Here is a 26400-nt window from a genome sequence, read left to right as displayed (position 1 = left end):
GGGGTTAACATCAACTTTTTATGCTTGAGTGACATTTGATTATAGATTGATAAATTGTGAAATGTGCATTTCCATGTGTGGAATGCTTTTTTAAAGTAATGAGCATTAATTGTGAGCAACAGCATAGAGATGTATGTGTTTTCAAAAACAAGACTCATTTATGAAACTTGTATTAAAGTGATGGAATTGCATTTAGTGAACCATACATATGGTTTAGAATTTTGCATTGTGTGTGTTAACCAGAGACATGTGTTGGTAGTTTTGCAAACGAGGAGCCAGTTTCAGTGTTTGTATTCACTGTTTTGAGAATTGTGCTAATAGTTTCAAGAATTTTGCTTTAGCAATTGAGAAAAACTGTAAATAGAGTATAAACATAAACATGTAAAACGTAGCATTCGTTTGAGTACCACCTGAGTGTTTAATGCAGTTAAAGGATAAAGGTAAATTAGAAATGTATTACCTGAAAATTAATATTACCCACTATAAAGTCAAATATATTAAGCTTTCCATCTAATTTGTGACTTATCAATAAAGCTGTACTGTGTAGGGGCAATTAACAGCAGTGCGGTGTACAGCAGTCAAAGTGGGCCGTTCCTTTAACCTCTTGTATGAAGTTAGAAAAAACTACATTGTGACTTCTGCGCCCTTATACGACTGGTAAACTCTCTGCGTTGTTGATAGTCACTAATTACATTTAAAAGAACAGTTTAAAACTACATTGGGATGAAACAAACAAAAATCTGTTTTATGTTGTACGTAGGAATGCATGCTTTAAATTGTTAATAAAGCAGTTATTGAAAAAAATACAACGATCCTGTGAAAATCAATGAGAATCTTTGAGAGCACTTCTTTTCGCTAGGAACTAAAGTACTTGGTTATAGTTTCCTGCGGGTATTGAATTATTTGTGGTACCATGGAGGCAAGCTGTCAAGGAAACGTGAAACTGAAAAAGGAGGAGAGAAAACTGTTTAGGAAACAAATGAAAGCGAGTCGTACTTTACTGAGACATGAAGGCATTGAAACTGTATCACACCCGACACAGGTACCAGCATCGGCTATGCTTAATAGTTGTAACATTTCGTAAAAACACCGTTTAATTCAGTAGGCTGTATCAGGCTGGGTTGAAAGTTTAAAACAAATTATTGGCCTTTTTGATTATTTTTATCGGCGATGAGTTCTGTATTTTTAAATGTCCTATATGGTGATTAGAAAATGTGTGTGTGTGTGTGTGTGTATATATATATATATATATATATATATATATATATATATATATATATATATATATATATATATATATAGAGAGAGAGAGAGAGATGTATATGTATATATATTAGTGGACAGCAGTTTATTTACGTGACATGCACATCAATACGATGTGCAAAAATCGGTAAATCTATAGACTAACCGGTAAATGTGTAGATTTATCAGCTAAGCGGTCAATCTATAAAATAACTAAAGAGATGGTAGTAAACGATCTCTTACTTGCACCCATGAATACTGTCTGTCAACAATTCACAATGCAATATAATGTTTTTGCCGGCAAAATGACGTAGCAGCCTACATTCTCACTGAAATGCAAAACCTACGTGTCCTTAAGTTATGCTTTTTTTTTTTCAAAATGAGTTCAACTGAATAATACTAAATCACACTTACTAGAGGCATGAGTGTTGCTGAAGAGATGTCATTAATACCGTACTTTATGTTTGTCTTAAATTTTGATTTAAAATAAAATCGGGAAAGTACTTAAGGTAATTTACCCATGTAGATAACATATCTTACAGAAATCTTTTTTTGACCATTAAGCTCCCTGATGTTACTTTATTTCCAAATTGACCTCAAATATTGTAGCATTAACTATCATCTCTTTAGTTATTTTATAGATTGACTGCTGAGCGCGGGAATCTCTACCGATTTTACACATGAACAGTAATATACTGTATGTGTGTGTGTGTATATATATATATATATATATATATATATATATATATATATATATATATATATATGACTGGAACTTACATTACATTGCTCCAGCATGTCCAGATTTTTTTCAGGGCTGTGGGGTCAAACACCCAACTGTCATTTTTTTTTTTTCCCCCCACATAATCATTCTTCTGACCGGGGAGGTGTCTCTTAATATTTATTCCAGGAAAAAAAAAAAAAACGCATAATGGTTGCAAAACATGTAATGTATTTTATTCTGAAAGGAAATAAAATATAATAACATTAACAAGAAGCAACTTGTGTTCAGGTTGTTGCAGTTAAATTGTCTCTTGTTTTTCTTTCAGAAAAGTAATGGTGTCAACCATTGCACTTGTTGCAAAGTTTAGTCATAGTAATGGCTAAACTTCTCGCATCACACATATTTGCAGTCAAGGTATTGAATAGCAAAGAGCCGGTTTTCATCTTAGTCCAGGGAGTTGTCTATCTAGTCTATATACTTCATTTACAATTCAAATAGTATGACAAGTCTTAATTATATTTAAATGTACTTCTCGAGAAAAGAAAAAAAAAATATGGCGGTTGAACTTCGGACACCAATTATATTAGGATAAGAAATCCTTTTAAATTAAAACCATTTGTCAGGTTGTAAAAAGAGAAAACAACTTTGGGGGAGCTTGTCAGTCACCTTGTCAAAACAGGTGACATACTGCCATTTTTCATTGTTATAGGGTGTGTGCTAAACTTAACACATCACAATGCTTGAGTGTGCTCCTTCCTTGTTCTCAAAATTAAAAAAGTATATGTTTTGTAACACTTGTTTCAGAGCCTAGTTGTAGCAAATGGAGGCCTTGGCAACGGCGTGAGCAGACAGCAGCTCCTGGAGGTGCTGATGAAGTGCGGCTCAGTGGCTGCACTGCTGATGCCCCCTAACAAACCTTACGCATTTGTGACATTTGGATCGACAGAGGAAGCCCTGATGGCCCACACAACCATCAATGGCTTCCAACTCCAAACTGAAGACCAGACAATCACCTTGTATTTAAACTTTGTGGAGAAAGGTAAACTTTATTTTGTTAAATGAAAATAATAAAAAGGGTAGGCTGAAAAACATGACGACCCATATTCTTTTCATTTGGACATTGTTTGGACAAATGCTACATATAATGTAACTAATGTGAACTTTGTCTGCATGTTCAAGGACATGCCTATTCCTCTGTGATTACAGTCTCTTAACTGGGCCTCATGAAACATCAGAAAATCCTGCGAGATGATCAGTAAAAGTCTGTTGGATCTGCTGTCTTAAAACAGGGAGATGCAACTTTTATATAAATATATACATATTACAGAATTCATGTCAGGATTCTGTTAGTACGACAAACGATTCAGTTGTTTCAGAATAATATACTTTAAAACCATGTCTCCTGGTGACCATATAACCTACCTTTATGCTGTAGTGTTTTTAGCAAAAATGCACTTACTTCTTATATTAGTATTCCCCATATGTGCATTCTTGCTGAAAATGGATTTTTTTTTCCAAAGGGCTATTTTAGAAGTTAAGAGGGTCAATAGGGCATCCTCCTCACAAAAGTATAGGGTCCTCCTCACAAAAGTATAGGGTCTGCTGTGATGCTGAAAATTACACTAATTATTTAATCTGTAGTATTTTGTATTTAATTATATCCTGATGTAACTATCACTGACACGGTTATCTGCTCCGTTATTGAATTGTATTTTGTCATATACTTGTACTTGCTAGAACCAAAGTCATTGTATTTTTATCTTGCTCTTAATTGTATTATTACTTGTACTGTGATTCTTGAAATGTATTTTTGTTTACAACTGTAAGCCGCCCTGGATAAGGGCGCCTGCTAAGAAATAAATAATACAATAATAATAATACACAACCCAGTTACACAATGTACATCTTTATAAGCATTCACAGTGTGTCATATAAAACAAATGGTAAAAACAAATGGTTCCCAACTCTCTTCAACCAGACAGAAATATTTATACCTCCTCAATACATTTTATTATGACCAGTTTCAAACAACACATTTTCTATAGTGGTCCCTGAAAACCAGCAACACTTTTTGTACATTTATAGTATATAGAAAATACCGCTTTTGATCACCAGATGGTGCTGTCACCTAACCAAACCTGAAGTTGAGCCAAGGTTCTGGTTGTTACAGCTTTTTACAAGGTGAACAATGAAAAACAATCTGTGATGCCAAACTGTTTAATGCACATCTTCCTGCAGTTGATTGTAAAGACAGCGCATGCCAGAAGCTGCCTGCAGGTCTCCGAGTTGTGGAGGAGTTTGTATCGTCTGAGGAGGAGCAGCAACTACTGTCAAGTATTGATTGGGGTTCTGACATGAGCAGTGAAAGTGGTGAGTAGAAAAAAAGAAGAAAACTCACTGGGTCCGATATACTTACATATTGTACCAGGATAAAGTGTAATGAAGGCTTAAGTCAATTTTCTTAACTTTCAGAGCACTTGCCTATATTTCCCACTTTACCTTATTAGGTTGTGTTGAAAATGCCCCTTCATTTAAGTTATACCAGTATAGCCAAAGTTTAGGGGCCTTTTAATATGATAATACATGTGGAACAGGTATAATTGCAGAAAGTGTAAGTCTAGCATTATCCTTAAAGCACGAAGGAAAAAAGGACCTGTACTGGTCCCCGCATAGTTGTGCTAGATTGGTGTTTGCTTTTGTTTTTTTCTTTTGAGATTTTTCAAGTACAGTGCCACAGTATAGATTTTAAAGTTGAAAGTGTTGCTTGTGCTCAGAGTGTTAAAGTCTCACTCCTGTGTTCTCCCAGAATGAGACGGGGACTGGAAGTGAAGGAGTGAGACTGTAACACATTTTAATCTTCTAGTATGTAATTCTGGCCCTTTTTACATACATTAAAAAAAAAAACAACATATCAATAGCAAGAAATATGCTTGGTAAGTATAGGTTAGTAATATTCGAATAATATTAACTATAAAAGATATTATTCAATAACTAACTACAATTATCAATTATCGCGAGAGGTATGTGTGGATTGTGGGTTTCACAGATATAAATGCTTCTTTCCCTTTTCATTGCAGCCCAAAAGACTTTAAAACATCGGCGAGTGAAACACTATGGCTATGAATTCCGATATGATAATAACGATGTAGACAAGGACAGCCCTCTACCAGGAGGTATGTGGCATATTAGTTTATGTCTAAAAGTGTTTTTGCTTTGGATTTTAAAATCACGTAGCCTTCTGAACCCTTTGCATGATGTTAACCAGTCTTTATGGGTTATATTTAGGGGTTCTGATATTTGGGTTGTATGTCAAATCCTATGTATGCCAACTTGTGCAGGTTTGCTCATTTTCAAGTAATTCTTCTTGCGTTGAATCAGTGTTCTTAATGTGAGCACCATCTTTAAGTCATCAAGGAGAGTAATTCACCTTGTAACTGGTGGGTGAAATGAGAACACAGGCAGCTGGGAGTTTTTTTGAATTGTGATTCATTGTCCTAAATCTACCAGTCATTTGCTTTAAAATATTTGCTTTTTAACAGGCCTGCCTGAAATCTGTGAGGAAGTGCTGGAGAGATGCCTGGAGAAGGGATATGTAAACATCAAACCTGACCAGCTGACAGTAAACCAGTATGAACCTGGACAAGGTATGGCAAGGGGTTTTAGTGTTTCTTATTGATGCATTAGGGTGGGTTTGCACCAGGTGATTATTGCTAGCAATTATTCTAATCTGCACTTGTCAATTTATTGTTGGCAATATTGCTAGCAATTCCATGACAATTCAGTGATTCAACTGTTTAACTATAGAAAGTATTGTACACATATAAAGACCTATTCAATATATTTATATTGGGAATTTAGGTAATTTAATTTTATGGCTTCATGTTACCTGCAGTGAAGCTGCATGTGAAATTGATAACATATAGGAAAAGTATATAATCCCCAATCTCAGATTAAAATCTTACCTGTGTAGTGTACCACTATTTCAGTATAGTATGCAGTAGGATATAATTCAGTCCAATTTTGGCCCTTAAATCTTTTGATCTGTTTAAAACGACCACATAAAATAATATAAAAATGAGTTAGTACTGTAAATGTTCTTAAATACTGCAGCAGGTTTTTCTTTCTATCTACTTTAATCAGGGTATAGATTCTCAGGTGTGCAGTTAGCAAAATAATTAATCAACTATGGTGTTTAAAGTATTATTTTTATTATTCATGTAATGTTTGCAATAACATTACAATGTCGTTATCAAACATAATTAGTAAAAAAAAAACCAAAAAACCACACAATTAGAAAAGATGCACAAAAATGAGGAGAAATGAGTTGTACACTGTATATTAAAGTACAGTTTTAAATCAAGTTTGTCTACCTTCACACCAGATTCAAATCCAGGCTAGGTGAAAAGCACAGAAGGGTACTGAGAATACAGAGAAAGTACCAGCATGGTTTTAAATAGGCACTTCCTTCTGTTTACAACTTCATATTGATACACAGCACACAATATATATTTAAAGGCAGAGTGCATCAATCCATCTGTTCATAATCTGATGTCATGTAATCATTATAGTAGTTTTCAGCCATTCACTAACTGTATGTTATTATGCCCAGTTTCTAATGGACTGAATACTGCTATTCATTTTATATGGTGCATTGTTTTAAAAAATAAATAAATAAAAAAATCCATCAGTGGTTACAAAAGCCACGGACCCAGCCCTAATACACAGTTTCATTTTATTTTTTTGACAGGGATCCCTCCCCATGTTGATACCCATTCTCCATTTGAAGACACAATAATCTCCTTGAGCCTTGGAGCAAAGGTAATTGTTAAGCATTGTTTAAATGGCATGCTAATTGCAGGACTGGCAATAAGACTCCCATGGAAGTGCAGTTTGAGCCTCTGATTTGTGACCTGTATTGAAGATAAATGATGTACATAAATAACTTTAGCTGTGACTTATTAAACTGACAGTACAACATGGAAAGAGCTAAACTGCTATGTGTGGAAACTTCTGCGCTGTTCATTCAAAATAAACATTTGATTTCCTTGCTTGACTGTTGATGAGCTTATCATTACTATATACTGAACTTCTTCAGAACTCACAGCAGTATTCATTGATTGGTGTGTCATGGCATGCAATTTTATAGAAGAAGGGTTTTTCCTTATAGTGTAAAGAGTTCTAAACCCAGTAAATGATCATTGAGCGTGTTGCATCCAGCGTTTTAATTCCACCTGTAATGATGTGATATTGATTGTGGTTTGCAGTATTGAAGAAAACAGTTCAATCAAGTTAAGCATGGTAACTCGTCACTTTGACCTGTGACCTAATAGGCTTCTCTCGTTTGAACCAGGGATTAAACCTCTTTGCCAATAAGAACTGAAGTGCTCTCAATCAGAAGTGTTATCGATCTGTTCTCTGAGAAACCAGAAAGTTTGTTTCTTTGACCCCAAACCCAGAAAGGGTTTCTTCTGAGGGTCTGACCTGTAGAAACAAGCCTGTTTTGAATTTTTGGTAGTTCACAGCATCTGGAAGGTACAGGTGCCTGAGCTATAGGGGCATACCAAAGAGGTAAAGCCATAAGATACAAAGTCAAGTGGACACATGTTTGGGCTAATTCATTGTAGCACCAAACAGAAAAGTGTATTCTTGGTTATTTGTGCTCATCTGTTGGTGTAACAATGTGACAGCATCATACCAGTACAGTAGAGCCCAAAGCCAGTCATTCATCATTTGATAGGCTTTATTTTTTAAATTGCTTTGAAATGGTTTGTGATAATGTGTAATGTTTGGTTCCAGCGAGAGAAATGTTTGGATTAGCGTGACAGCTTGTCTGGTTCATTTGGGTGACTTGCTTTTTCTGTATTAAAGGATTAGATTATTTATATTTTCATAATGTGGCTGGTATTATTGCAGCAGTTGTGATGATCAGCCAAAAAATGTAATAAGACCTCCTTTTGTACTATGTTTGTAGTTTTTCATTTGTGAACAAATAGAATGAAATGTAGGCAGGATTGGAGGCTCGCTTGAGACGGTAAGTCACAAGAAATGAAGTTCTCCATTTATTGTTAGGCTTTTGAATGCATGTTTTATAAAAGTAAAACAATTCAAACTTTTTAAAATAAGAATTTAAGAATTTATATAGCTTTTTAACACTGACCAAAACTTTGATATCAAAGGGAGTGGCCCATTTAGCATTTATATCTGCGCGCATAAGTTTACCATGTCAAGTTCCCTATCTGTGTATCTATTTTAGAATGCATATGTTTTAGCAGGGCAACTTCTGGAACTCTGTAGAGTTTAGGGGATATAAAATTTGAATTCATATTCTACCACTGTTGCAGCCTGATTAATTCTTAAGGGCGTTAAAGCAGATGCAGTTGTAGAGATAGGGTTGTTGGAACTAATGCAGTAGTTTTTTAGATCAATCAATAATGCTTCTCTGAAATTCATTGCACTCCACGGGGGAGATGTGTTTATTTCAAGAATCAGATCAATATATAACAATGTTCTAAAACAATAGCTTCCCAGAGGCACCTAATGCACTGGGCTGTTAGTTTATTATTATGCTTCACAGAGAACTTGTTTGAATTGAACAAGGACCATTTAATACACACAGGGCTAAAATCTGTTAACTTTTTTAAATTGTAGAAGGTGGCTACAGGGGAAGAAGTGTGTTCATTTGTAGCTATTCCCACCAGTTCCTTTGGCTTTTTCCAGGATATCTTCAATAATTGCACTCCCTGTGCTGTTAGCCACAGTAACGGACTCTTTTCCTTTCAGTTTGTTGTGTTTTAATGTGTATGATATTTCCAGAGAGAAGAGGCCTTGGATTATCATCAGAAGTTTACCTACTGTTTATCTACTGTAGCTTCATGCTATTTTAGTTCTAGCAGTTTATTTAAAAACTAACAGTTGAGAATAGTTTCATGAATAAACTGTATTTAAACAATCAGAACACACCAAGATAACTGGAGATTTGTGAAGGGTCTATCCAGTAGTTGTAAGTTAAACACATACCTACTGGTGTGTACCTTCAGGTATTAATATCTGTTTAGTTTTATACTTGTTGCATGTTTAAAATTACAAACAACCATTTACATAAAAAGTCTTAATAATGTCACCTCTGCACACAATTCTTAGAAAGACTATGAAGCAAGTGTTCAAGAGGGCCCAGCTTTGTTAATCTTCTTTGTAATTATTTGACAGCTGTTGATGTGGAACATATCATTTGTTGCACAGTTGATGACAGGACAGGGATTTTATGTGGAGTAAGAATTCTTTCTGAACATTTTATGAACTGGCCATTGATTCAGTTATAAAGGTACTAAACTCAAGGAGAGGAGAGTAAAAGCTTGCATGAAAAGGACAAGGTGGGTTTCTTTGCCGTGGGTCGCGAGGGAGCCTGTTCTAGGCTTGAAACAGCCTTTAAAAAATCAAGAGGTCCTGAGATGGGATTTCTAGCTAATTGATTCGAAAGCTTTGCTGTGCAATAGAATCCAATTGATTTGTAATCAGGGGTTCAAGTAACCTCAACACTGGTAACAGCTATTCACAAAATCAACATTTTCAGTCATCAGGAAGCTGCATTTCCATTAGGGACATATTTATAAGATACGTGGTTCTCCCATGATCACACACTTCTCCCTTCTTGTGGCCCTAATGTTTCCATCTGCCCGGGCAAATGCACTACTTTCATTATCCAAGATACCAGTTTCAATTTAACTTTAGACTGAAACTAAAACACTGTGGTGTGCCACGCAGAATGTCTAGTTTTCTACCCACTTGTCTAACGCACCAGGTGCTTGAGTCTGCTTTGCTCTCTGTGCTGAACTGCTTACTAACATGTGTGAGAGAGGGCTGCTTTAAAATGTTATAACTTAAAGAGTAACTTCAACTGGTGTGAAATATCAGTTATCTTACTCAATGCATTCTTGTTGTTGTTTAGATTTACTTTGTATCATTTTCTCTGTCAGCCGTCAGATCCTGGTTACTTTCTAAAACCCCTGTTGCCTAAGTGCATCTCTCCGAATCATGTCTACCCTCCAGGTATAGTACATCTGGTACTCCAGAGTGTAACCATTAAAATGGCTCCCTGCAACACTGCTCCAAATGGATTTCTTAATTATGTCCGCTAGAGGCACATTGTTGCAGTGGGACAGGTTTATGGGAACAATGTGGCCTTTCAGAAAGACTTTAGACAAAGCATGTTTTTTTTCTGTGGCAGCACACAGAGAGGTATTGTTAAGAGCCAGTTCAGGTTTCAAACTGGGAATTGGCAGTGGAAGATCTCAAAGCTCAAGCACGATGTATTAGGGGAATCAGCATATGGCTATGAAACCACAGATCAACTTTTGTGTTAAACTGGGGTTCTTAGTTTTGCGGTTTAACTATTTATTAGGGTTTCAAAATCTTTAACTTCTTTTTGTGTGATGACTGAAACTGAAAAGTATACAATTTAACAAGAACAATACCTTAAAGATGTTATATTTCATGCCCATATCAAGTTGTTCTTTAAGAGACCGTTTTAAGCAAAAGATTGGACATGTGAATTCTAACTGCACACTTGATAAGCAAAGGTAAGTCAATAAAGTGTATGGAGTTTTTTTTATTATTATTAATTTAGGGACTGTCCCTCTAAGGCTGGAGCTGGTATTTATTACTTCGAGAAGAGCAGCAGTGCCTTTAGCTGTGATTAGTGATGGACTTTGCTAATTTCGACATTGACCGCATCCAGCAATTAGAACAGAGATTTAAAAAATAATATTTTTTATCAATTTCAATAGGCAGCCTCATAGCACAGAGTCAAGAAATATTTAGCTGGTGTGTGGCAGGGAAGAGCCCTGCACGTAAATAGGGGGCAGGGCAAAGCCCTTCTGATAAATGTATTGTGATGTTATTGCAGTATTATTTAAAAGAATGGGTTATTATTGTTTGGGGTCATGTAGCACGGGTGATTTAAAAAAATATATATAGTGCTTAGTTTAAATGTGGTCTGGCAGGGGCAATGGTAGCAGCTCGGCTCTGCCAGACATCTTGTGAGAATGCGTGGTCGGCAGCGAACTAATTATTAACATATTGGCTGTCGACCACGCAGGTATAAAAACTCTTGTGTAGAATGTGACCCTCTCCAGATTGATTGATTAATTTATTACTAATCTGGAGATGATCACATGTATAAAAACCGACAGCTTTTGCTAGTCTGGGGGTGTACAGAGAGGAGGTACGTGAGAGCGATAGCGACGAGAGTAAACGAAAGTAAGACGAAAAAAAATTGTTACGCGTGCAGGAAGCACAGTACTTGTTTGGGGTGTCAGAATATTTTGTTTTGTTAAAGCTTTTATTGTGGCTCTGTGAGCAGTTTTTTTTTGTACTACCTTTTGATTTATTTTTGTCATTTGAATAAATACGCGCACCAGCACATCAACATGCAGTCCTGTGTCTGTCAGCTTCCTGGTCTAGGCATGTCACCACTCAGCCGCCCTGCCGCAGCGTGCTTTACTGAATTTTATGTAGGCTTAACTATGAAACGGATTCTGATAACCATAAATTCACCATTCTCCACTAATTTATTCATTGAATAATCAAAAGTAATGTATTACAGAATTAATTCAGTAATGTGTATTTATCAAAGTAGTCGAATAATGATTGTATAGAAGTACTCTTACTCATCCTTAAGATACAGTATTTAAAATAAAGTATTTAAAACATAGGCTTTCTAGTTTTCCTTTCTGTTTTTTCTATTTCACCACAAATTCAAATAATCAAAGCCAAAATTCTGAAGTAAAGCTCTGTGTTGAAGGCATTTGCTGAAATGTGCATCTACTTTTCTTGAGTTCAAAAAAAGTGCCATTACAATATTGATGCTGAGAAAAGGCATACAACCATTTTAATCTCAAGTGTTGGCCTCTGTCACCATAGCCTCACTGGAAATCTGATCTTTATTGACTCTGCCACCTTGGAAAATAAAGAAAAAAAGGTAAAAGCGAGAAGAGTAATTGGAAAGAGCTCCTGCGAAGTGAAGCTGTCATGAGCTCCATTGATTTGGCCACGGCAGAGCAGCTTTATTGATTGCGAGTCCTTAGTGAATCAAAAAAAGAGAAGATGCCTTAATCTTCCATTTTGACAACTTGAAATGCTCCTGTGAGGTTTCATTGGAGATACGTTGTATTTGAGTGTAGGGTTTAGTTAAAGATTTCTGTGTTGCTTTGGGAAATATGTCTGTGTGTGAGACAAAAGAACGTGTTCACTTATAAATTTGTAAATGTTACCTGAGGATTTATCCAAGCATAGTATTAAAAATGACCAGAGATGTTTTTTCATACTGTGACCTAAAATACCTCCCTTTCAGTTGCTTCGCTTGTATTGCAATTTTTTTTTCTCTTGGTGCTATTAATATTTTAAAGATCATTTCATTTGTCTTAAAGGAACAGTCAAATATCAATTTTCTGCACCCTTGTATAGAGCAACTTGGTAGGGGATTAAAATGTCAGTTATCTTATAACATATTCATATTTACAGTATGTGGAGTTTAGAATCACTTTTCTTGAGCTGTTTTCAGTTTCATACCCATACTAATTAGCTCTTTAAGATGTTGTAGTCATTCGTAAAACAGTAACAGCAATCTGGCAGGCTTCTCACCATAATGTTTCTGATTGGTTACTGAGATTCCCAATATGTTAAAGCTGAAACGTCTTCAAACCTAAAGTTGAAATGTAACATAATCCAACACTCCTATGCTGCACTAGAGATCACTACAGCCGCCTTATAGTGCAAGTCATTACTACCTGCTGAAATGTAAACCTTCTGCCCATTTTCACAGACCGTTATGGATTTTAAACACCCAGATGGCCGTAGCGTAGCTGTGATGCTGCCTCGCAGAAGCCTGCTGGTGATGACAGGAGAGTCACGCTACCTCTGGACTCACGGGTAAGAACATTACCCAGATACATGGCGACGCCTTGCACACTGGCACTGTAAAATTGGTAGCACACATTACAATTTCAGTAGGATGCTTGCAAGTCAATCTGAAAAGGTTTAGAAGGTGTATTTCAACTGGTTGGAGGTGGTATGTCTTTATTGTGGCTTAATATTAGAGTTTTGTTTTTTGTTTATAGCATCACGCCAAGAAAGTTTGACGTCGTTCCTGCTTCAGAGGCAGACGAGCCCGGAACTGTAAGCAGTGATATTGGGGATTTGACAATAAACAAGAGAGAGACGAGAACTTCTTTTACGTTTAGGAAAGTGAGGAGGACACCGTGTGATTGTGGTAGGTACTGTACTTGGGGAATTGCCAAAATTCAAAATACTACAGCTACAGTAGGTTTCATCAACTGATAAGACTAGGAGAGTAACTGAACAAGAACACTTGTGGATGTTACCTGGCTTAACAACTTGTTGAAACAACTTGCCAGTCAATTTGTTGGCTCACACATTTGAAACAGTGGCTTATATGAATAGACTACAATACTTACTGTCCTCAGTACACTGAACTAGGCTGTCCTCAGTTGCCTTTTTCTCCAGTGGCTCATACAAAAGGAGTAAACAGGTTTTGTCCTTTTGGATTATTGTACCTTTAAAAAGAACGAGTGACAACATTTTGCAAGGTTTCTAGGGAAGTCTAGGTGAGCTACATATATCTCACATCCCAATCACCAATGTGTATGTGTGTGTGTTTTAGGTGGGGACTTACATTTGTTTTGTGCCTTGACAGCTTACCCATCTGTTTGTGACAGCCAGGGCTCCAAAAATCAGGACTGCGCCCCCTCCGTGCCTCAGAGTGATGGAGATGCTTCTCGTCTGGAGCGGAAGTTTGTACACAAAGTCTATGAGCAAATTGCCGATCATTTCAGCAACACTAGGCATTCACCCTGGCCAAAGGTGGTGGAGTTCCTGAAGTCTCTACCCAGAGCGTCCGTAGTAGCTGATATAGGCTGTGGCAATGGCAAATACCTGGGGGTCAACCAGGAGCTGTGCATGGTGAGTAACACTCAACTGCTCACTTGACTCAGAGGGACTTGGGGTGTGTGCATAAAATCCCAAATTGAATTCCCTTACCTCTTATAAGTATAACTTCATTCAACCCCATTATTGTTAACCTTTTGATACTTTGTTTTTATTTTTATAAAGTTTAGCCCATTCATCTCTAAGTACAGCTGGTACACCAGAGGGTAAGTATTAACCTGTCCCTCTGCAGTCAATACATCAGGATAGAATAACGCCTAGAAAAATGCAGTAGTTATTATATCCACTGGGGGCAGTGTGTTGCAGAGGGACAGGTTAATGGTTACATTATGGTGTATTCCAATACTGCACTTCTACATTCTTTTTCAAGTCACAGAAACATGTAAGTTATTGGGAAAGCAGCGATTGGTTACCGAGAAGCAGAGCCAAAGTGTGAGGCTTCTGGGAGTCTTGAGTTCTTGTGAAAACTCCTGAAGAAACTCGCTTCCATGTTATCAGCGCCTTTGTGACCTCATGAACTAGAATGAAGGGTTAGCTGCAGCATTGAAATATCTGGAAGGATTAATCAGTACGTTTAGTTCATTAGTAGCTTCAAACGAATGCCATATATAAAATCATCTCTTGTATGCATCCCTTGCATGGGAAAATGTGAGACTTCATAGTAAGTATGATTTACTGGAACAACTTTGGTAGCTGTACTTCAAAGACTTAACCTTAGCTGGAATTTTGACTGCAGGATGAGACATTTAACTACCCAGGAAAATGGTAATGGCAATAATTTTCATTGTAAGTGGACCTTGGATAATAAAGCAAACCGCAGATGGCCCGTCAAGGTGTATCTGCATTCAAATATTTTTTCACGCACTACACTGTAGCACAAGAAAGAAAACGAAGAGTACTGCTGGATTTTTTTTTTTTTTTATAGCAAAACTCTGTACGTGGAACAAATGTTTGACAAGATACAATCTGATGTCTGTCAGTCTAAATGAATGACTACCCGGACCAAACAAAAACTCCTGATTTCTTGATTTGACAAGGAGACATAAAACCTGCTTTTGTAAGCTTGGTCTGGGAGCACAATGTACTTATATGATGAGAATACAGCTGACAGCTTGTAAAGTCCGTCCCCCCCACCCCACCCGATTCAAAACCGTTTCTTTGTTTTGACAGATGGGCTGTGATCGCAGCAGGAACCTTGTGGACATTTGTGGAGAAAGAAAATTTCAGGCTTTTGCGTCGGATGCTCTCTTGGTGCCTTTACGGAGTGGTATTTGTGATGCTTGTATCTCCATCGCTGTGATTCACCATTTTTCAACCGAGGTGAGTGAGTCTGTAGGGACTCTACATAATAAATAGGTTCCCTCTCTGTTGCAAAACAAGCGAAGTTATGACCCTTCTGTCAAAGAAAGTAAAAATACTTTTGTAAGTTCAACTTTCTCTCCAGTTCTTTTTGTGGTTGTAATAAGATATTACTGTGTACTCACTTTTGAGAGTCATAGGGTATTTCCAGACGATTACAAAAGTTGCAGTTATGCATGCACAGAGCCTAAAGGTTGTGTTGTGTGTATATATATTCTCTGAAACGTTTCGAACCAATGCGCTGTGATGTGACATCAAAAAATTGTAATTGAACCCATCTTGATTCTCTAGCATGTCTTCAGGGCACACCATTTTGGTTATATGTGACAAGACCTTTAGGCTATTATTTTGTATTCAAGGTAAGACTGTACGAACATACAGTTAATAGATTTTTTAAAAAAAAGCAATATATTAATTAGAAAGACTAATTCACTTTTTTGATTGATTCTGTTAAATCTTTCCAGGAGAGAAGACTTGCAGCCATTAATGAACTTGTGAGACTCTTGCGACCTGGAGGAAGGGCACTTATTTATGTCTGGGCAATGGAACAGGAGTACAAGAAACAAAAGTCCAAGTATTTGAAGAAAAATAAAGCCAAACCCGAGGAGGCTATGCCTGGTACACTCCAGCAGGAGTTCAGCAGTAACAGAACAGAAAGCTCCACCGTTTCAAGCTATGAGGCTGCAGATTTTAAGAAGTCTCCTTCAGTTGCACAGAATCAGTGTGAGCTGCGAGTTCACATGAACCGAACTTCCTTCCATTCCCAAGATCTGCTTGTGCCCTGGCATCTCAAAGAAAGTGTGGAAAAGAACAAAAGTGCAGAGGAGGCTCTAAGAGAGTCCACCGATCACAGCAAAGCAGCTGAAAATGCACCTGTCTTCCACCGCTTCTATCATGTGTTTTGTGAAGGGGAGTTGGAGAACTTGTGTAGAAAAATTGAAAACGTCACAATTTACAGTAACTACTATGATCAAGGAAACTGGTGTGTCATTATTGAAAAATGTAAACCATTCTGTGTAAAAATGGTTTAATTTTATGTTTTGAACTTTATTATTATTATTATTTATTTATTAGCAGACACCCTTATCCAGGGCAACTTACAATCGTAAGCAAAAACTTGTATTAAACAATGAAATGTTGTATGTATTTTTAAAAGCCTAAGGAATAAACAAGTGAAAAGCTCATGGAAGAATCTTGTATTTGTTGCTTTTTGTAATATTGCGATTAATTAGGACTTGGATTCACATTTAGGACCCCACCAGAAACCAATTGCAACACTAGGTCTTCAGGGTCAGGATAAATGGGCTTCATGTGATTCAAAGTGAATATAAAGTCTGGAAAACTACAGAAAAATGATAATGGACTTCAAGATATTATTATATATATTGTTCTTTCAGATAAATTAAGTACTTAAGACCACTTTTTGGTCCCATACTGGCAGTCTTATCAGTCTGCACTTTTTGCATATACTGTACTTGTACAGCAATTCTTTATGAACAGATATTTGGAAATACTATAGTGAAAACTAGGGCTGAATGTTAAGGAAAAAAACATTTCATAAACAGTCTTTAGATTAAACAATACTTTTTAAAATGAGACGAAATGTCTATCCCGCTCTTAAACAATCAAATTAAAATTGACTTTAAGAAATTTGTTAACAAACAGTTATTAAAGTTTTGTGAATAGGTCCTGGAGACTAAAAAGAAAAACATACTTGTTTCCTCTCAAAATAAACACAAATACATTAATAAATTAAAACTAATCAAGATGTTCTTTAACAGATAGAAGTATGTGGGGCACTTGGTTAACAGCCCCCCCCCCCCCCCCCCACACACACACACAAACAAAATAGTAATAATAATTAATAATCGACTCATCTCATACAGCTCACATCAGTGTTCCAGTGTAAATAATAAACTGCAATAAACCAGGTTTGAACCTTATGATTTTTTTTTTTTTTTTTTTAGCTAGAACTGCATAAAAATCCACCCTGCTGATTGGATGTACACACTTTAGGACTGGAATTAAGGGATGAAACCACATGCTGATTGGTTGCTTCTTCATCCAGCTCACTTCTGTAAAAATATTCTAGACTTATCCAGACAGGATACATAAAATAAAAAGGCTGTGTCTTGTTCCCATTAAACAAGAAGACTCTAATTACTGAGTCGATAATATAAGTGCATTTTATTTTACTGCTTCTAGTAAAAGCTCGAACATTGGCCCTGCTAGTAGGAATGACAGTGAAAGACAGGGTTTTCCATTGAATGCCGGGCTAATATTCAAAGTCTGTCATTCCATAGAAACTGCTGTCATTCCGCTTTTATTTAGTCTATTTATTAGACTTATTTGAAAGATATATGCTGCCATTCCTTTTTGTCTGTTGTATTCTATGGGCACAACTCGCTCACTTTCAATCAATTGCTTAATAAAAAGAGGAATACAAAATTCATTTTAATTGAGTATTTAAAATATCACTCCTCCAGTGTCAAAATGATACCGTTAACACTGACATACTTATAACTTAGTAGATTAGACTGTATCGACTCTCAGACCCTCAACACCAACATCTTTGACCTTATTTCAGAAATTGTCGTAAATATACTTGCCTGTGTTTGTGTTCACGACAGTTTTTTTGCCACAGCAGCTTCAGTTTCCGATAGCATCATGGCGGCGTACAGAAGCAGTTTTGAAAGTGTGAAGAGTATCGAAGAGAGAAGAGAGTTTAAAAGGCAAACGAGAGAAGAGATTGTGGAAAAGGTAACGCTTTGTGAGACTCTCCGGTCATGCACAGATAGTCTTGAATGTGGGTGTTCAGTGCAAGGGGGGCAAGCTTGTTTTCAATTATTCTACATCTTCAGGCGTAGTGTCATGTATTGTCTTCCTTTCTTATCTTAGCAGTTGTAGTTCATTTTGTAGAGATGCACAATTGATTTAGTATATGTTGCTCTCATCTCGTCTCGTCCTGTTTTGTAGGGGATAACCAGCACTTACCGTGCCTATAGACTAGACTGACCGATAGTTGTATGAATGTCTATCTTATGTATATTTAATTAATACAGTATACAGTATTATTCCAACTAAGTACTCTAATAATGGTTATTGACTGTTGTACAACTGAACAAATCGAATAAGCCAAGACGTTTTCTGTAAGCATTTGTGATGTACTACAGCATGGAACTCTGAATCTCCTGAAATGTGACGGATGGAACAAAGTGAATCTCCTTATTTTAGGAGACTAAACAATTTAAAGATAGAAGCCATTATATAAAATGGAACTACCTTCTATAGCTTATATGACAGTTTTTTCAACCTTGAAATGGAATAATAATAAAAGTAATTGTGGGTCAGTGGGCACCAGCAATAGGCATTAGTACCTCACGTTGTTGTAACACAAATACTGTCAATACGATGTCAGATAATTTCTTCACTGTCTGTATTAAAAATAATAATAATAATAATCATTTGACCTGTACTGATTTTACTTTAAAGCACAGTGCAGTGTATGGTTCACAGAGAGAACCTCTGGTAAAGGACTTCTCTGTCTTCCCATTCAAGGCTTTTTTTTAAAAAAATCCCATTCCTAATGAAATTGATTAATTTGTCAATCTCATGAACCTCAACAAAACAAACAAATTAAACAAAAAATACAGTATTTGTTGTATTTAAATATTACATTATATAGGTAATGTCTATCTTACCTTGTAGGAAGTTTAAACACGGAGATATTTTACCAAAAATAAACTGTTTTAAATTCAATTTGCAACTGTGTGAGCTGAGTGTCAAACCACTAGGTGGCGATGTTTGACTTGCATTGTATTTGAGTAATGAATTTCCCTAAATAACAAAAAAATAAAAGGTAAGCATATTGTGCAGTGTTTAAAGCAGATTTTTTTTTTTTTTTTTACATATGAACAGTAGCCATTTGCTCAGGATATTGGTGTTATCTTGTTTTTCTGTCTAAATAATGTAGACTTGAATGTACTGTTGTGTGAACCAAGGTTTTTATTTCTCACTAGCAGTGTTTTCTCCGTGAAGTTCTTTTGTGTCTTGTCTTTTGTACTTTACATTGGAATATGCAGATATTATTTGTAGGCCTACACTGTAAAAAAGATCTTCAGCACATGAAAATGGGGGACCAGAGGTATTTAACCCATTAAATGCCATTGTCTTCTTTTGAGGAAAGTTTGGGAGCATTTTTAACATCTAACTCAACTGTCTTCAGAATTGGACGCAACTGTTTGTTGCTAAAACAAAGGATTTACATTTTTTCCTGTGAAAAATTACATAATACAGCTTGTGTTCTGATATTTTTTTTACAAATGAAAGTGGTACCTAATGGGTAAAATTATTATTATTATTATTATTATTTTTAAGTTTAACATTCCTGAAACTTCTTTGGACTATTACTGATTTCATTAGCATTAGTAAAGAACAGTGATGCTAATGCTGGTAAGGTAACACAAGGATTTCAAATGACTGAAAACATTCTGTGGTTTAAATGACTTCATAATAAATTGTGATCCCAGGTGCTCTGAAAAATATAACTTACACAGTAATTAGGATATGACATATTTGGCGTATATTTTTTTTAGAAGCACCCAAATATAGCAAGAATCCACTCACTGTTTTGAACTGACACAGGTTCTGTATTGAATTATGACACCTGGTAATTGCTTCAGTGACTTTGTCTCTCCATTTTATCATTTTCAATTTACTTTACGCATCTGATCAGCTGCAATAAACTGTGCCTGAGTGGGTGGATGCTGAGAGCATGCAAGTTGGATGTCAATTATATATGACCCAGCAACTCTAATAAGCACCTGAGGGCTCATCTTTAATAGTGAATCAGAAACAGGACTAGACCACTACAGGTGTTTATGATTTGCTATTTAAGTTAGACGTGAACCGCTGCTGTAGGCACTTATTGGGGAAATGTGCCGATTTAATAGGGGTTACAACACATGATTGACATCCAATTTGTGTGCGCTCAGCATCCGCCTACTCAGTCAGGAGCAGTTTAATGCAGCTGCTCAGATATGAATAGTAAAAAGAAAGTTATCACATTAAGTGGCAAAGTGTTAAATCTTGTTCCTCGTCCCTTTATTATTTGGCAAATGTAGTGGAAGATGTTTTACAGTTATATTGCAGTGTGGACAGAGCATCAATGTTTTGATCAGTTTCTGTTACATTTTTTTTTATTGATTTGTTCTTATTTGTTTATTTAGCAGACGCCTTTATCCAAGGTGACTTACAGAGACTAGGGTGTGTGACATATGCATCAGCTGCAGAGTCACTTACAACTATGTCTCACCCGAAAGATCACACCATGAGTCAGTGGCTGAGGTGGGATTTGAACCGGGGACCTCCTGGTTACAAGCCCTTTTCTTTAACCACTGGATTTTTTTCACCTGAGCTGTACAGCATCTGCTGAGTGGTCGCGAAGCAAGTCTTCCTGCAAACACACTGGAAATCTTCTTGCAGCAGGGCTCATTTTCTTTTTTCTCTTGTCAGTTGAGTCAATTTCGCCTGGCATAAAAAATACAATCTACAGCATGTGACAATACATAATACCTAAAAGTAAAAAACAAACAAAAAAATCAATCAAAAATTGAGTTTATGTTGCTACAGTATAGATTTGAAACAGCACTGATGCATGTGAAATATAAACAGTAGCTGTGACCCCCCAAATTATTGTGGTGGTAATGTCTCAGTAGCTTGAATAGCTTGTTTGTTCATAATAAAACTAAACGATCCATTATTACCCTGGCCCTGTGCTTTCTATTTCTGGATACTATGCAGGGCTGTTAAAGGCAAAGCTTAGATTTAGTGCATGTTGGTACAGTTGGCAGTGATTGAATCCATTTTCTTTTGAACCTGCACTGTTAAGCGTTGCCTGAGAGGTTGTTATTAACGGCCTCTTTGCAGACTGCTTTGATGGTGCTGAAGATAATCCAGGTGGCACAGGGGGGAGACGTGGCACAGCGGTTTATGCACTTTCACCTCCTTCACCTCCTGGAGGGAGGCTCGGCTCTCAAGTGAAATGATTTTGGGAGCCCTGATTAGTCTTGGTTTTCGGTATTCATCTCTACCGTGATCTGAATATTTAAATATATTTTTTATTTTAATTACAGTACTACTGATATAAATACTGGTACAATTCAATTTGAAATATGTTCTAAGTGATCAACCCTTTTGTTTGACTCAAAAATCAAGCTTTTAGTGAAGAGATTTAAGCATATTGTATGTTTACTAGGCTTGTACCAGCCAGCACGCAGTAAAGACACGTCCCTCTGATTGGCAGTAAGAGTGAATTACTTCCACTGACGCTACTGTAGCCATAACAACTAGCAGTGATATATTGGTGATTTTGAACTCCACACAGATGTTGTGGATTGGTTCATAGAATATATTAGCATTGAGCTATTCTCTGGCTTTTTAGAGACCATATGTGGTGTAAATTGATTACTGGATCAAATGTGAATTTCAAAACTGAGATCTTACTCAAAACATTACCTGTTGTAGAATTATTTCTTTGTAAAGAAAGTTAAAACTACCCGCTAGTGGAAATTGTTAGATTAAGTTTATTTACACTTTTTAGTAAGGGGTGGAAGTCCTTATTATGTTTAATATTATTTGAAATTATTTTAAAAATGTAAGCTAGGCATTTGCTTTTTTCTAGTCATGTGTGGTACTATTCGGAACTCATTGGTAACTGTAATCCTGTAAGGTGTTATAAGAAATGGAGGTATACATTTTATTTTTGAGGTTTCAGCTTCTGATTAAATAGGGTAGTAATCTACTGTATCAATGCTCCTGAAGGTGCTGTTTATGATACCCCATCCAAAATGTGTATTTCTCCTCAATACACATTGTCCTTTTAGAATTATCAGCATCTTAGTATGTAATACTTAAAAAAAACTTAAATATTGAAACAAAGGTGGCTGTGTGGTCCAGTGGTTAAAGAAAAGGGCTTGTAACCAGGAGGTCCCCGGTTCAAATCCCACCTCAGCCACTGACTCTGAGTAAGTCACTTAACCTCCTTGTGCTCCGTCTTTCGGGTGAGACGTAGTTGTAAGTGACTCTGCAGCTGATGCATAGTTCACACACCCTAGTCTCTGTAAGTCGCCTTGGATAAAGGCGTCTGCTAAATAAACTAATAATAATAATTAAAAAATACATTTTCTCATGACACACCGGGCTATAACATTATACTGTATATTGTGGCATTGAAAAGGGTAAAAATCTATCAATGTGTCCTTGTTCTACCAAACATTGAATAAAGTTGAGGATTGATTGTTCAATATCTATTGTTTGGAAGAAATCTCCATTCTCCCAGAATTCAGTGAAGGCCTTTTAGAAATGAAGACTGCAAACATTTTGAATAGATCTCCCAGCTGCATATCCAATGAAGGACATCTGGACTTCATTAGCTCTCTCTTCCCAGCAGTAAGCTTTTGCATCAGCGTGTTAGATATGCCATCTGCGGCCCACTCCCCTTTAGCACCTGTGATCAAGTAAGGAGCGGACACATATCTGAAACGGTTTGCTTTATTCCTGACGGAGGTGAGAGTTTAATAAAACAGTAATTCAAGACTGTCCTTTCTGCTTTCAGGCGAAAGAAGAGTACGAGAAAGCAGAGAGACGCAAGGAGCTCAAACGGGCACGTGGGGAGGACACGTGGATGCTTCCCGATGTGGACTTGAGGCTCAAAGAGTTAGAGGAGGTAGGAGAAGCTGGGAAGTGAAGAACCTGTCTGTGTCCTACAAACCATCACTAAGAGCTGTTTCACATGTGAAGAGCAAAAGGACAAAAATGAATAAGAGCAATAGATGATAAACAGCTGATTTACATCCAGCACACCTGTAAACAAATCTAATATACTGTAACATAGAAATGGACATAGATACAGATGTTAGTATAATACACTGAAACTATTTAATTAGTTATTCCTGGACAGTCTTTCTGTATATTTAGTTAGTCCTGAAAGTGTTCGGTTCAGAATGTTCGTCAAGTTGCATTCACGCACTGCATGTTTTTTCTTTTTCGTTTTTTTTTCTGTTAACAGAAACCGTTTGACAGTGTGAATACTATAAATCACACATTAAATGTAAATCGCATGCAAAATTCGATCGTTTGGTTGGCATAATACATATTACGTAAACAAAAGCTGTTGTATTAAAATCCACTACCGTTGTATCAAATCGTTGTACGTAGCAACTCTATATGGCACCGCTGTCGTGTATGGAGCAGGGTATAGTATGCCAAAACACTGGGGCGATACCTATAGCGGTTGTATAGCGTCAGTAAAATATGTACTGAATACCTCGTGTAAGAGAAGTGATATTATGGTAGAATATGTTTGAAACATACAAAATATACACTAACACTAATCATTTTAATTTCAAAAACTGAGCACCATCCGCCCCTCCCCCTCCAGCTTGTGTTATCCAGAGGTAGAACTTTAGTTTCTTCATTCGCCATCTCGGCAGCAAAGCGTTGTATAGCCTAAGCTGTATTGAAAGAAATGTCTCGAAACCCGCCCCTGCTGTTTATGATGTTTTTTAAATGCCCAAAAAAATAAAAAGTTGAGTGCAAACTCGTATCATGGAGGCATAACCAGCCTCTGGGGTCACTTGACAAGTGTAAGTTCATGTTATTATTATTATTACGTGTAAATAAACAACGTGTATTATTATTTTTATTTAAATTATAAAAAGATGATTATTGTTCTGTATAATGTATTTTTAAAATACATGTGAATGTTTTATTACATATATATATGGATTACCTGTAAAATAATAGGATTTTCAATAAAATATAAACTAGTAGCTATGGTGACGTCACCAGTATATTATGCAAATTAGTACCATCGATGGTTCGAACCGTCCTTCGGTAATGTGTTCCGTACCTTCGAAGGTCAAAATGTACCCTTTGTACCAGCCCTAAAAAGATCCTTCAAATAGGCTGGAGCCATAATCTGTGCTTAAAATGTTTTTTTTTTCTTTTTAAAATACAAGTCAAAAATTGGGATATTAATAGACGTATTCTGTTGTTTGACTAAGTGCAGTATGTTTTACTTTTGAAACATTAGTAAATTAAACAAATGAAAGTGGCAGTGTTTTTTTTAAACCTAATGCTGTGAAACAAAGTCTTAACACACCTCCTTGTACTGGGTCAGTAACTTACTGTTGAAAAACAGGAACTTTACACGTGACTCTGCTTCTGCTTTAGCATAATTTAGCATCGTTTCTGTGAAGATTATCAGGGAACAACACCACCTGTACAGTAACCACATTGTTGGATCTAAACATACATCAGTCAGTGTCAAAAGCTAATGGAGGAACAGCTGGTACAGAAGGAAAAAAAAAAAAAAAAAAAAAAACACCAAGCAACTTTTGCCTCCCAAACAACAAAATCCCTGAGTTTGTACTGCAGTGATAAAAAATACTTTTTGGCCAGGCAGTATCCCACAAAGAACAAATGTTGAAAACATTAACGTTAGACTAACAAAATCTTCTCTTCAAGTGTAAGACAGTTACAGGTTGAAAAGTCTGCAGCAGACTTGCGGTGTCTCAGAAGGGCCTGACTCTTTAGTGCATCCTCGCATTGACTTGTGAGTGCAGCAAGGTAGACCCTGGGGGTTCAGAACTACCCTCAAGTGTATTATTTAAATAATCAGAAGCCAGGAGGTTGTCCAATCATACCCCTGCTAAATAAATGGTTAATGTCCAATAACCACAACTCATAATAGTACCCAGTGCTCCAGGTAAGGATTTAGGTCGTTGAGTAATTTACTCTCCAGTTTAGACACTGTGAGTAAAATGCAACATTACCTCTAATGAACTGTAGTTTTACTTTGAACTACTGTACAGAAATGTAGTCTTTCAATAAAAACAAAAACAAGATATTCTTATTTGCTTTATAGACTACAAACAATATAGCTGTAAAGAAACTCAACACATAAATATAATTATCATTTTTTTTTTAATTCTGCAGGCCTGAATGCGCATACTTATGAAGAAACCATTATATTGTATTCCTTATTGATCGCCTTGCTATAGCAATATAAAGCATCCCGACTTTCTCCAAACACAGAATATTGTATTTATGGTATGGAATTTCTTCCAAAAATGTGGTTAACAGATAGGTTGAGGGTGACTAAGATAGTCCAGAGAAATCCAAAATCAAGAATCCAGTCGCTTATTCACCAGTCACGAACACATATTAGAAGTTGAGTGGATTCATCCGTACATATTTTTTAAAAACAATTACATATATTCAAACCCAAACTTATTGATCATGTGTTTCTGGCAGTTCCTAGGCAGGCTACAATTAGTGTGTCTGATCCATTCCCTAACTACTGCTTGAATACACCTTGAATTGCCAGGTGTATTTTTTACACATTAAATTTAAATACCATCTGTAATTTATATTTTTTCAATGTGTAAAACTCACAGTACGCAGATTATCGCTGATAGTACCTCTACCGATTCAGGTCAGACTTGTTCATACTGTGATATGTGCAGTTTCAGAGAGGATTCAGCAGGTTTCTGATTGCTCAACTTCCTGACACAATAATATACCCACCACACAAGGAGAATTTTGAATCCCAGGACTGGATGAGAGTAGCGTTCTTAACCCTGTACAGAGGAAAGCATTCAGGTAGGAATGAGCAAAGCTGGGATTTGGAGCTTTGTACAGTGTTGAGACACCAAAGAAAAAAGAATACATTTATAACCAGCAATTGTAAAGATCTCTTAAAATCTGTAATTGTTTTGTGATTCTTGGTTTATGCTGAGAAATATAATGATGCTCACAACTTAGATATTTATATTTTTAAATACCATACAAGAGTACTTTTTATTGACAAAAATACTGAAAGAATTACAACTTGTCAGTCTATACTAGGGCAGTTTGTAATTTACCATTTTCATAAAAAGAAACTACAACTTAATTTAACCAGCCAGTATGATAATCAATAGAACTCTAGTGGGCCATATAGTACAACTGTTGAAATGCAGTGGCCTTTACATTAAGGGGAACAATGTTGAAGGTCAAAGTTAATAGATCAGTATTGTTAGTTCATTATGAGCATGAACTCAAAACAGGTC

General features: G+C 36.4%; 2 protein-coding genes across 3 annotated transcripts in view; both read left to right on the top strand.

Annotated features, from left to right (window-relative positions):
- Nucleotides 1-864: 864 nt before the first annotated feature.
- On the top strand, nt 865-16470 carry LOC117406004 (alkylated DNA repair protein alkB homolog 8). The gene is made up of 11 exons (XM_034009637.3): nt 865-1042; nt 2771-3005; nt 4205-4336; nt 5044-5139; nt 5506-5610; nt 6714-6784; nt 12786-12892; nt 13081-13232; nt 13677-13942; nt 15098-15247; nt 15751-16470. The coding sequence occupies exons 1-11, from the start codon at nt 914-916 to the stop codon at nt 16315-16317; spliced, it is 2010 nt and encodes a 669-aa protein (XP_033865528.3). The 5' UTR covers nt 865-913; the 3' UTR covers nt 16318-16470.
- Nucleotides 16471-17914: 1444 nt separating this feature from the next.
- The window catches only part of LOC117405957 (CWF19-like protein 2), a 53200-nt gene continuing 44714 nt past the window's right edge, over nt 17915-26400 (top strand). For both annotated transcript variants that reach the window (XM_059028518.1, XM_059028517.1), the window contains exons 1-2: nt 17915-18046; nt 22902-23012. In XM_059028518.1, coding sequence (XP_058884501.1) covers nt 17954-18046; nt 22902-23012 — 204 coding nt within the window. In that variant the 5' untranslated portion in view covers nt 17915-17953. The remainder of the gene's footprint in view (nt 18047-22901; nt 23013-26400) is intronic.

Source organism: Acipenser ruthenus, chromosome 8, assembly GCF_902713425.1.
Source record: "Acipenser ruthenus chromosome 8, fAciRut3.2 maternal haplotype, whole genome shotgun sequence".
NCBI classification, from domain to species: domain Eukaryota; kingdom Metazoa; phylum Chordata; class Actinopteri; order Acipenseriformes; family Acipenseridae; genus Acipenser; species Acipenser ruthenus.
The sequence above is the reverse complement of the archived record's forward strand: the minus strand, read 5'-3'. Positions and strand labels throughout refer to the sequence as shown.

Bases quoted from the DNA above. Each gene is read 5' to 3' on its own strand.
- LOC117406004 (XM_034009637.3), top strand. From the start codon at position 914: ATGGAGGCAAGCTGTCAAGGAAACGTGAAACTGAAAAAGGAGGAGAGA. The intron at 3,006-4,204 runs GTAAACTTTATT...ATCTTCCTGCAG, and splicing joins TTTAAACTTTGTGGAGAAAG to TTGATTGTAAAGACAGCGCA. The intron at 5,611-6,713 runs GTATGGCAAGGG...TTTTTTTGACAG, and splicing joins CCAGTATGAACCTGGACAAG to GGATCCCTCCCCATGTTGAT.